Source organism: Danio rerio, chromosome 13, assembly GCF_049306965.1.
Source record: "Danio rerio strain Tuebingen ecotype United States chromosome 13, GRCz12tu, whole genome shotgun sequence".
NCBI lineage: Eukaryota > Metazoa > Chordata > Actinopteri > Cypriniformes > Danionidae > Danio > Danio rerio.
The window spans coordinates 47,006,929-47,019,660 of NC_133188.1; the positions used below are offsets into that span (position 1 = coordinate 47,006,929).

At 38.1% G+C, this 12,732-nt stretch overlaps 1 protein-coding gene across 1 annotated transcript; it reads left to right on the plus strand.

The window, feature by feature from the left end:
* Positions 1-907: 907 nt before the first annotated feature.
* Positions 908-7,707, plus strand: dact2 (dishevelled-binding antagonist of beta-catenin 2). Its single transcript, NM_001077794.2, has 4 exons — positions 908-1,276; positions 4,348-4,480; positions 4,891-5,184; positions 5,440-7,707. The coding sequence occupies exons 1-4, from the start codon at positions 1,022-1,024 to the stop codon at positions 7,269-7,271; spliced, it is 2,514 nt and encodes an 837-aa protein (NP_001071262.2). The 5' UTR covers positions 908-1,021; the 3' UTR covers positions 7,272-7,707.
* The last annotated feature ends 5,025 nt before the right edge of the window (positions 7,708-12,732 follow it).

Consider the following 12,732-nt stretch of genomic DNA (forward strand, 5'->3'; position numbering starts at 1 on the left):
AAATGTGTGTAAACAATTGGGAAAAACTGTAATAATATTTTAAGGTTTTACGATTTTTATTTATGGCATTGTACGCAAGAGGGCGCTAACAGCTAACAGTTCAAGTTAAATACGATCAAGGGATGTCTTTTGTGCTCAGGTAAAAACAATGAAATATATGTATATGTATAATCATATATTGGTTAATAATTGATGTTTGTTAAATAAATACGTCCTTCTAATAAGTTTAAGAAACAATATGTTAGGTCTTATTTGTTAGAAATCTACGAGACCCCAAGAGGTTTTATAGCTAACTTATGAATAATGAATTTTAACTTATTATTATTATCATTATCATCATTATTATTATTATTATTATTATTATTATTATTATTATTATTATTATTATTATTATTATTTAATGCTTAAAGAACAAAGTACAGAAGGATACAAATAAGGGTCAGGGGTGTACAAAAAATAAAATAAATATAAAGAAGACAAACAAATATATGTGTAAATAAGCATAATAAAGTATAAGAGCCTTGTGGGATTACAGGATCTTTAAAGTTTCAAGTAAAAAAAAAAAAAAAAGGTTTTAATGGCTTTTTTATTAATTATTTAATGGCTAATTTTATTAGTGCTTTGCTCTATGTTGTTCGTAATGTTCTATTTGTTTTAGTTTAGCAGAATAAAATTGTTCTTGGTTATTAAATATACATTTTAACATACCTTTCAGCTTGATTCGCTTCGAGCGTTTGATCACGTATCCTCATTATTATTAATCACCTATGCATTTACTTGATTATGATTGGCAGACAAACGGAGCAGCCTTAACCAAAGTCAGCCAATCAGCAAAGAGAAGGGGTGTGATTTCTGAATATAGGCGTGGCTAGTTTGTACACCACCCCGTACAGGTATTGTATACACTAACGCGCTCCATCCAAACACAATAGTTGATTCGCACTGTTGAAGCTCAGTCGCATAGCGGATCTCATTATTATTTTCTGGAGTCTCTGGATATGTCTAAACGGCACGTCTGATAATGCTGGGAAGAAAAATACCTGGATCAGGTGTGCTAGGCGCGGGTGCGGGAATGGACCGGGGCAGGACAGGAGAGAGGCTGCACGCAGCGCTGGCCGGACTGCAGGAGCTGCACTTTCTGCGGGACAAACAGAGTGCCATGGTGCACTGGGCGCTGACCCTGAACAGAGACCAGCCAGACCCATCAAAACAAGAGAACGTGAGCAAAGAGGAGCTGAGGCTGGAGGCAACACTTTCTCTACTCAAACAACAGCTGGTAAGAAATCAAAAGAGATTCAAGATATAAACATTAAGGTTTTTTTAAACACATGCACTTTAAATGAAAAATGTAGTTGCTGAAATGTATACAGGGGTGAACTATGAAGTAAAACAAATGGAAATCTGTAGTCAAATATATGAACCATTTAGTTCATATGTATTATTAGCCTACTTCTTGTTTGGTTTCTTTTATTCTACCATTGAATCGACTATGTAATTAAAAACTGGGGTATTTTTCTAGCTTAATTATGTAATTGTTATCTTATTAAAATGAGGTGTAAGCTGGTTTTATATTTGTTCATTCGTTTATTTTTGACAATTTGTGGAATGCTACTTTAAATATTCAGTCATAAATTGCATGTATGATTTAAAGACATTAGTAGGCTGCTATTTACCTGATAACTGAACAGTGTTGTACTTTGACAGTTATTTTCCATTTAAACTCCTGAAATTATATGGTTGACCTCATATCCATAGATTATCATATTTTTTAAATTGCTTATTACTGTTAATCAGAGTTGTGTCAGTATTATTTAATGCAAGATGTGGGCCAAAAATGTATTTTTTTAAGAAGGTGAAAGTCTGAATATGCTATAATATAAAACCAACTTTACCTCAATTCGTATTAAAGGCTAAAGAAAATCTGGTTTGTTTTCGTCAAAAGTGCATAATGTATATAGCAAAAGGTATTTTTACTAGTGTAAAGTTGAAGTCAACACATATTAATTAGTTGCTTTATATTTGTTATTGCTTTTTATTGAATCTACTTTACAATTTAAGTCAATAGTTTACTTCCAATTGAAAACAGCCATTTTTCCAGCTCAATCACTAACATGTCCTCATAAGAGTTCTTGTGATATTATTAATTATAAAGTAATTAATTATTAAATTATTTAAAAAATAGTATTTATGTTATGCTATTTTAGATTTTACTTACCTTAGTTTTATGGAACTTTGACAATCGTATCTTCAGGAAGCAAACTGGGGTTAAAAAGCTTAAGTCATGTGACTATTTACACCAGCCAAGAAAAAAAATGTTGACAACATCAAGACAGTAAGCACTTCGATTCATATAGCTGCCAGTACTATTACTGGCTTATTGAAAACTCCATTTAGTGTTAACATAAAGAGATAAACGGATGTTATCTATTTGGTTGAATTTACAGTAAAAGTTTTTTTTTTTTCAAAATGATCAAGAACATTTTTCTTGATTATCAAAATAATTAAGACAAGAATGAATGTTGCTGAACAGTATCAGGATCACTTTGAAGAAAAGTTTTGATCTACTTCAAATGTTGACTACTGTAGATAGATATACCAGATGTTTAGTGATTTTTTTCCTCAGGTATTTGGCATTATTTTAGAGGGCTTTCCACTTTTCAGCAACAAATGAGAATATGTACATAACACACACATTCCCGTACAGCAGTGGCTATTTAATGGTGTATTTTGTGCATGGTTTGGCAGTGCCCTTGATGACTGAATCCAGTACTGAACACAGGCTCAGCTGGGGGTCATAGTGAGAGGTCATAAATCAAGGGCTCTGAGGGGGGCCAGTCCGTTTCTGATGATTAACCCAATTTAATGAGAATGGCAAAAGAGGAACTGTGGCCTGGTCGGCGACACAGATTTGACCCCGCAGTCGATGCACGTTTGAACTTTTTGGACTTTTGTTGAACCCTTCTAATGCTCAATGGACAAATTGTCTGTGATCTATAGACGTATAATAGACTGGCAGTAGTGGTCTTACACTATTTAAATTAATAATACAAAGAAGCATTATTTCAAAAGTGCAGTTGATATTATTTATAATAGAGCAATAAATAGTGCATTTAAGGGCCAGTTCACCCTAAAATGAAAATTCTGTCATCATTTACTAATCAGTTTCTTTCTTCTGTTGAACACAAAGGAAGATATAATGAAGAATATTCAGAAAAAAACAGCCATTGGTTCCCATAAGATGTTTTTGTACCTATTATGAATGTCTGAGCTATTTTTTTTCCAACATTCTTCAGAATTATTCTGAATAACCGTTAATTAGTATTATAAATGTTATATAAGTGGGAGTAACTGATGAGTAAATGTTTATTTTTTGGGTTAACTATACTTTTAGATTCTGATTGGGTCTTTGTAAATTAATTTCCCATGAAAAGATCCTGAAAAAAAACATGGATTTTTATTCATAGTGAATTACATTGTTCTAGATATGCACCGTTCTAAATTCAGCTTTGTGCAATCTCTAAAAAATAAAGGACGCATTAGTCAAAATGTCTTTGTTCCCTGGAAAGCATCTGGCAAATCTACCACCATATTTATCCGAATGTCAGCACCCAGCTGCAACAAACCCCTTATGTTCAGAAAATCCTTCATTATAACATTACCAGCATTATCGCAAAGGATTTTCTCAATTTAAGTGGTTTGTTGGGACCGGTTGCATTATCCACACAACCATCATTTACAGTAACACCCCCAGATAAAACAGGATTAACGTTCAGCTCTTTCACTAACCGGCAAGTACAAAGAAGATTTTTGTGCATTGTCAGAGTTTGCCACAGGCGTGACTTTACTTTTCAGTCAGCCTCGACAGACATCCATGCCATTCCCTCCTTCTCCAATACATGTGGTTTGCACAATAGTTTGTGTTTCTCTGCAGGAGAGAGATTAGTAACTTACAGCACTTCCCCCAAGCTACCCTTTATCCTTGTCTAGTTAATAGTCAACCGCTTTCCTTCTTTATTTGCTTCCTCTCTCTGTCTTTTCTCCTCTTGTCTACGTCGTATAACAGCAGGAGTCATATCAGCCATTAAAAGTCTGGAAGCATCCAGTTTTCCATGTTATCCAGTGGTTAGTTAGGAATGAGAGGGTATAATAGTTAAACAAAGACTATTGTGCATGACTAAATTCACAGTTCTCAAAAGTATTAGTCCCAAGAATACTTCTTTATAAATACTAAACATTGTATACTAAACATTGTATAGTGTAGCGGATACATTTTAGATTTAGTGTTGCAGCAATAAATGATGCATGGATATTCAGACTAATAGTTTTAAGTGTTTGTTGTACCTGCAGACACGTCTACGCAGACAGGATGTGGGATTGAAGACTCATCTCCAGCAGCTGGATCAACAGATCACTGAGCTGAAACTGGATGTGTGTAAAGCATCCACCGAACACCTAGAAAGTGACAGCAGACCCAGTTCAGGTGACTACACATGCCCACATATATATATCATGACTTCCTTCCTCACTTTAAGGTCAAAAGTGTAATTTCTGCCCCACCAAACAGAATTGGAAACAGTTTGTTTAAATCAGGGGTGTCCAAACTCGGTCCTGGAGGGCCGGTGTCCTTCATAGTTTAGCTCCAACTTCCTCCAACACACCTGCCTGGAAGTCAGTATACCTAGAAAGAGCTTGATTAGCTGGTTCAGGTGTGTTTAATTGGGGTTGGAACTAAAATATGCAGGACACCGGCCCTCCAAGACACCACTGGTTTAAATAAAAGTTCACTTGTAAATACTAAGCCAGCTTCCAGCTTTTTCAGACCTAACAAGACAACATGAAGCAGTTTTGGAAACTTGAACAAATTTTAACTATGCAAATTTCTTATCCCAGGGTTCTACGAGCTCAGTGATGGTGGTTCAGGCTCATTGTCCAACTCTTGCACCTCAGTCTACAGCGAGAGTCTCTCCTCATCATCTCAAACCAGTCTGCTTCCTCTTCTTTCCTCCTCGTATGCATCACATGGACGTAGTAGTTGTGGACAGACCGGTGTGTCCCGCCGTTGTTCTGCTGATGAGAGCACGGCCCAGTCTGATGCACCACGATCAGGAGTGAAGCTCGGTAGCAGCCTTATAAGGACTGCAACAGCTCGAGCAGACAGAGCAAGACAAAGACCGGTTTCCACAGGTAAGCATGAAAATGACTTCTTTGCGAAAGAGTATTGTTTATTTCTTCAACAAAAACTTGTGTGAAAAATGTTTGTTGTGTAAAATGTAGTCAAACATATAAAAAATTTGGATTTTGGTTTTAATGCCAAGCCATTTTTGTTGACGAAATTATCACTGGAGCAAAGTACAATGGTTTATTCTCTTGTTTTTCATCATTTCGAATATGTTGAAGTATCTTGTCTTAATCTTGTTTGCTTGGTTTCTTTTTTTTTAGGTGATCTTGACCGAATGATTGGACCTGGTTTTGGTGCCTTCAAATCCACAGATGTGAAGAGCTCCACTCCCTGTAGTAGTCCTCAGAATCCTTCTGTAGACCCCAAGTACCAGAGTAACCTGGTGTCTAGCAATGGAACAGAAGTTTACCGTTACCCCAGTCCACTGCATGCTGTAGCCTTACAAAGCCCCATCTTCAGTTGTACCAGTGATCAGGGAAGTTCAGTAGCACTTGATGAAATGCCTGAAGAGGAAACCCAAAACCTCAATGAGGAGTCCACAATCTCCAGTTCTGTGGGATATATTAACAAGCTATTACAACGAAGCTCCAGTAGGGTAAACCTGTTAAGCAGCATTAAAAGAATTGAGACTGTTAGTGGCACACATGAGCAAATACCTAGATCTCAGGAAATGATCTACGGATCGCTGAATGGACCTCAACTGCTGGGATCACTTCAACAATTATCAATGCCCTTAGAAAATGCACTGGAGACTGGAAAAACATCTGCACTAAACAACAATCAAAAGCAGATGGACCCACCTTGTCTAGGGTCCAATTTCAAAGAAGTTGAAGTCCAGATGTTGCATCATGGCAAACACCCAGAATCTTCCCTGGATCTCCAAAAGAATAACTTTCCCATAAATAATACTGCAGGCAAGGTCGGTGCTGAGTCTGATAATGGAGCCTCAGAAAAGAGGAGTGGACATTTTCCCAAAGACTTATCTGTTGTCCAAAAGCCAGTAGAGAGGAAATCCAGTTTTACCTCTGGAAGAGAGGGCAGTAGAGCTTCTTGTCATGATAAGAGCAGTATACCTCAATCCGAGTTTGTCCATGCACAGTTTGTTCCTGCAGGGTCTCAGAGGGTAAAGGTACGTCAGGCTGACAAAAAGACTAAATCTGTGAAACTGAGAAAGAAGAGTTCAGAGAAACCCTCAGCAAAGAAACAGCATCAAAAACCCTTGTCTCGAGAGTTCTGCACCAAAAACAGAACTGACTTGAAGCAGTCCGGCTCATGCAGAGGGAAAGTGACATATCTGGAAGAGTCCCAGGCACAGTCCTGTTCAGATTGCAGTTGTAATGGACTTATCAACTCACATTGTATCCAAAACAACCATCAGCAGATCCCATCTTCCAAGTCCACTAAGTCCCGTAAAGCACCTGAACCAGTGTACCATCCTCTGGACCATGCCAAAAAGAAACCTAGTTCTCGGAAATGGCCTTCCTCCTCTGAAATCCCATTGCCCCCAACTCTCCACACCCAGAGATCCAAAGAGATGTTAAACTCTCGAAAGGTAGCGATGGTAAGGAGTGTAAGTGCCAGGCCTCGCTCAGGTCATTGGGGGTGTCCTCCTCCACGAGCCCTTCCTCACTCACTCTCCACCACCTCTTACTTCAGTTACCTGGAATCTAGATATCCAGCAGCGCCAGTCTCCAGTCGCCACCCTCCTCGTTGTGAGTCCGAGTTTTCAGAGTACTCAGCAGAGTGTGCGTCACTCTTTCACTCAACTATCGCAGCAAGCAGTGATGGAGAGATGAGCGACTACACTACAAATCGTTTTGGAGACAGTGAGTCCAGCCAGGGCTCTCAGACAGCTTCAGAGTCCGACAGCAGTCTCTCTCTGGATGAGGAGGACCTGCTGGAGGAAGAAGAGGAAGATGAAGGTGGTCTGGTGTGGGCTCAGGCTGCGATGGGAACCACAGCAGCAGGCTTTTCTCTACAGCAGCACCATCGGTCCGAGTCAGCAGCCTGCCGCATTAAAGCTTCTAGAGCACTGAAGAAGAAGATCCGCCGCTTTCAGCCAGCATCACTCAAGGTTATGACTTTGGTGTAGCTTCAGGATAGATTCAGATGGATCATGTCAATCTTAAGCTTCACCTGAAATTTTGGACTTATGTACAGCAACGTTTTAACAAACGTCTTACCAATCTTAACCAACTCCTAGAACTTTGGGTATTTTGAGGCTTCAAATCCAAAACAAATAAACAAACTAACAAAAAAATCACATGCTGTAATGTCTGATTGCTGAGCTCCAGCTTGCTTAGCCTGAAAATGTCCATGCTTAACCTTTAAAATAATTGGTAAACAATAATAAAAAACTGTACTTCTCGACACCACCAATGTTCTCTATTAATATGTATATAAACTGTACACTGTAAATACGTTTTTTAATATCTATACAAAATTACCTTGTAATCAAAAGTGCTGTGTAAAAAGCTCAAGAAAAACTATACATTCATGTAATTCAATAAAATGCTGTCGCTTTTGTACATTTGTTATTGTTGTGCATCTTTTTTTTTCCCTCAGTATAAATAATAATTGACAAACTTGACTTAAAGTCATTGTTTTTTTGTTACATTTTTATTATTATTGTTTATTTTTAAATTACAGCACAAATAAAATGGAAACATAACCATACCAGATCATACCACACTTTCCAAAAGTCTATTGTCCCACATAAGAGTGTTCAGTCTTTAAAATGAAGATCTCAGATGAGAGTTTTCAAGGCAAAGCAAGGCAAGTTTTTTTATATAGCACATTTCATACACAGTGGCAATTCAAAGTGCTTTACATAAACAAGAATAAAAAAGACAAGTTTAAGAACATAAAAACAGACAATAAAAATGATTAAAACAGATAAAAACAGATTAATATGAGTTAAATCAGGTTATAAAAGAATGAAAAAGAAAAGAAAAACATAATAGTGCGATCTGTCAGACGTAGCACAGTGCTCATTCAGTAAAGGCACAGCTAAACAGATGTGTTTTCAGTCTTAATTTGAATGTGCCTAATGTTGGAGCACATCTGACCATTTCTGGAAGCTGATTCCAGCAGCGAGGGGCGTAGTGGCTGAAGGCACTGTTGAACAGTTTTCACAGTAACTCTATTCAACAGTGGTTTCCAAACATGTTGATGGAGTACACCGAAAAACATTTTTAAAGGCATTTGCACCACTTCAGTGAGTTATAGGTACAAGCCAGCATGCCAGTCCCTTGACAACTAAATTTTCCCCTCGAGACATTTTAGTGGTCACTTTTGCACTGTCACTTGGATTTAACTAATGTATGTTGGACAACATGTTCCCCCAAAAGACATTCCTATAACTAAAATCGTTCCCAGTTTCTCCAATGCAAATTCATCAAAAAGCAGGTATTTCCTTCAGTAGTTCTAGCTACTATAAAAAGGTTCCTATGGTGTGAAAGCGAAAACCTTTTCCATTTCTGTGACGCTTAAAGCTAATTTATACTTCTGCGTCGAGTGATCGGCGTGAATCACAACACCTGCCTTGCACTTAGTCGTGCATTTAAACTTTTGCATGCTGTTTGTGTTGCTCTGCATTAACACTTCTGAAATGCTAGGTGGCAGTAGTTTTTTATGCTCCACTGTATCTAGTTTCTTCTTTGGTGTTGTGTAATCTGAATGCTACCTTAATGTACAAATAGCTAAAGTCGCTCAGTCAGAGGTGGGAACTGGCTGACATGCAACAACTTTAATCATAAGGTAAACACAAAACAAAAGTTTCCCTCTGGAGCTCCTTCACGAGACTCAAGACTTGTAAACACTCACTTCATCGGGCTCGCAGCTCTCAGCACCACCCACACTTGCGACAGCTACCCAAGCTGACTAATCACAGTGCTTGTGTTGTTGCGACATGTAGTTGCATTTTTTGAGAGGTGCGCATCAGGATCGGCCACGGCGACGAGTATGCAAAGTTGTTCTAGGAATCCAAGTGACAACTTTGTACCAATTGAACCAGTTATGTCTATTTGAAGATGTACAAAAATTGAATGTTTGGGGATACACTAAAGGACCTAAATTGTGAACGTCTGTGAGAAGACTCTTTTTGGGTTCATGAAATAGCATATGGGAACCATTTTTGGTGTGAATGTTAAGAGTTCTAAAGCACTGATGCCAGTGAAGAATCTTCGTTTTAAGAGTGTACATCAGATAAGAGCACTGCTCTTGTCAGTTAATCTCTGGATGATGTGGATTTATCTAAAAAAGGGCTTTGAGTCTGCAAGACCTCTAAAAAAGAAGAACAAAAGGATAAAAAAGTAACAAGCAATGAAAGATGAGCTTTAAAACGAGAGCAACATGACAGATACACATCAAAGAGTGGACAATCTTCTAAATCTCATTCTTTTACTCGCTCTCAAAATCGCTATTAAAATTCCTGTAGTGTCACAGAGGTTGGAGTGGGGTTTAGTCTTCTGAATAGATTCAACACAGGTGAAGACCAGATGGTCCTTGGGCCCCTGAATGCGTTTTATCTTTGCTAGTCTGAGTTGAAAGGAGCTTAACTCTCTAACAGACTCTAGAATTTCATCAACTTTTACTTACAATTTACTGCACTGCTTGGTCTTATCACCATGGCAATGCACACAATGCACTTCGATGCAATCGACCATGTGTTTTAGAACCAATCCTTGGGAAGTGGATTCATAGAGTCATCATTATTAAAGTTTATCGTTTTATCTTTCTCCACAGCAAAACTAATTGCAATTGACATTCTTTGTTGCATTTATTTGCAAAGATTATATATGACCATATAGCACCCTATAGGCTGTTTTCACATGACGTCACTGATGACGAGCAAAAATCAGATGGACGGCAGGAAGTGGTTCTTCTACATAGGATTCGCTATCAGAACGTCAAAATTTGTGAGTTTTATGTTGTTTATAATTGATTAAATCAGCCAAAATAATAAATGCCGAACAGCTTTTATAGAACTCCAAAGGTTTTAGCTCATAAAGGGGAAGAGTTCAAGAAACTGGCTGAAAAACGGAAGAAAGGTGGCATGTAATAAACATTTTATCAATACATCCACCTGTACAAACTTTTTTTAAAGGCGATCATTTGTTTGACATCACCAATAAAGATTAAATACTGGCTTAGCTATGAGTATAAATATGTTAATGTGTTATATTTAAAATCAGATGCAACTACAACCACACTTATAAAAAATCCAGGTGTATATAACATACCCTACCATGTAATCGCTGCAATGAAATCTCAATCTTGTTTCGCAATAATAGGTCTTTACTGGCGTTCTAGTGGAATAAACATCCATAACATGAACATTGAAATGCGCAGCAGCAGTGAATGTTTGTTGAAGGCTAGTTCCTCGACAGATAAAAAAGAAAAGCAACCCTTGCGACAAAACTGTACGATGAAGGATTCGGATTTCTACCTTCAAATATTTCTACCAATCCATCTCAGCATGGATCAACGTTTATCCTTTTCTCATCATCCTGTTTCTCATTATTTTTATTAAAGATGACTATTGAATAATGAATAAAGTTAACACATTGCTTAATAGAAGATTGTTCAGTCTCTTTGTAACTATTTTCAGGAGCCACTGAAGGGCTGAGGACTCGAAGCAACTGTTTCTATTGTTATTTCTATGAGACAATACTATCTAAATGTCTACAGTGAATTTGCTATTTTTACGGTTAATTCTTTTAAAATGATTCTACTTTTCAAGATAGACTTCGTGTAGTAAGGATATAACTGCCAGAATGTAGATTATACCAGTTTTTAACCAGTTTTGATAAAGACTGCTGAAAGTACACTCAGCCTTTGGTAAGAAACAGATTGTACTGTAGGTGTGTGTGTGTTCTATTGGAAGAAAGCTGGTGCCTATTGACTACAATAGTAATTATTTTCCCTAATATGAAAATCAATGTGTGCCAGCAACCAGCATTCTTCAAAATATCTTCTTTAGTGTTCGACACAAGATATAAACTCAAATAGGTTTAAAAAGTCATTAAGAAGCATGAGGTGATTTAAATATTTGGATGAACTGTCTATTTGATGCAGCATAATCCATTCATTCATTTTTCTTTGGCTTAGTCCCTTATTTATCAGGGGTCTCCACAGCGGAATGAACCACCAACTCTGGAATAAATCAGAACAAACAACACAAATCAGTCCAAGGCACTCGAAGGTGTGGAAAAATAATATTAAAAAGCCTTTATTTACATGTTAATCTTTGATATATTTTGAGCAGCAGATGCCCTTTCAGCTGCAAAGATAAATTACCCATTTCCCATTACTGGGAAACACCCATACACTCACTCATTTACACACACACTCATACACTACGTCAATTTAGCTCATCCAATTCAACTAGCGCATGTCTTTGAACTGTAGGGGAAACCAGAGGACCCGGAGGAAACCCACACCAACACGGGGCAAACATGCAAACTCCACGCAGAAATGCCAACTCTCCCATCTGGGACTCAAACCAGCAACCTTCTTGCTGTGAGGCGACATTGTTAACCACTGTAGCATAATGTGTGTAATAATGTCTTAAAATGCGTTGAAATCATTGATAGATCCTGGCTAAATTTTATCCCGAGGTAAACACTGCTTACCTCTAAGTGCACTGCGTCATAAAATCTTTTTCTTTAAAGGTTATTGAGCCAGACAGAGACACATCTGTGACTAAGAACATCAAGCAAATCAGGAGATTAAAGAGAGAGAGCACAGGTCACTGTGTGTTTCTTTGACGCCGGGTCAAGGCCAGCGAGCCTGACCCTGTGTTTGCATTCACCTTCCCCAGCTGTCTGGCTGGATCATCTCACACACCCTCATGCCTTACAATGGAGCCAGTCAACAGGTTCAACACACAGGTCATGACCACACACTCCCAAAGCTTTCTTTCTTAATTTGTCCTCTAGCCTTGACCTTCCATCGTATTTAGTTGTCTAAATTAATTGCACAGCACTGGCTGAATTTACCCTTCATGTAAAGGGGCACTTTACTTTTAGAAACTAGGCTCATTTTACAACTCCCCTAGAGACTTAGAGTCACAACTCTCAAATATAAAATACTAAATTTAAGAAAAGAAAAATGTTGGTCATCCAGTCTTTAACATCTTTAATACACTTAGTTAGCTTAAACAGTTCAGACCTATCATCAGGTTTAGTTGAAATATATAATTGCTTATCATCTGCATAGCATGTATATTGTAAACAGCAAAGGGCCTAAAACTGATCCTTGAGGCACCCCATACTTTACTGGTCTGAACTGTGAACTGGTCACAAACTGGTAACGGTCAGTTAGGTATGACTTAAACCAGAAGTGTCCACACTTGGTCCTAGAGGGCCGGTGTCCTGGAGAGTTTAGCTCCAACCCTAATCCAACACACCCGAGCAAGCTAATCAAGCTCTTACTAGGTATACTAGAAACTTCCAGGCAGGTGTGTTGAAGCAAGTTGGAGCTAAATCAGCAGGCCCCCATCCCTCCAGGACCGACTTTGGACACCCCTGACTTCAACCATTGTAGAGCCT

Bases quoted from the DNA above. Each gene is read 5' to 3' on its own strand.
- dact2 (NM_001077794.2), top strand. From the start codon at position 1,022: ATGCTGGGAAGAAAAATACCTGGATCAGGTGTGCTAGGCGCGGGTGCG. The intron at 1,277-4,347 runs GTAAGAAATCAA...TTGTACCTGCAG, and splicing joins CTCTACTCAAACAACAGCTG to ACACGTCTACGCAGACAGGA. The intron at 4,481-4,890 runs GTGACTACACAT...TTCTTATCCCAG, and splicing joins TGACAGCAGACCCAGTTCAG to GGTTCTACGAGCTCAGTGAT.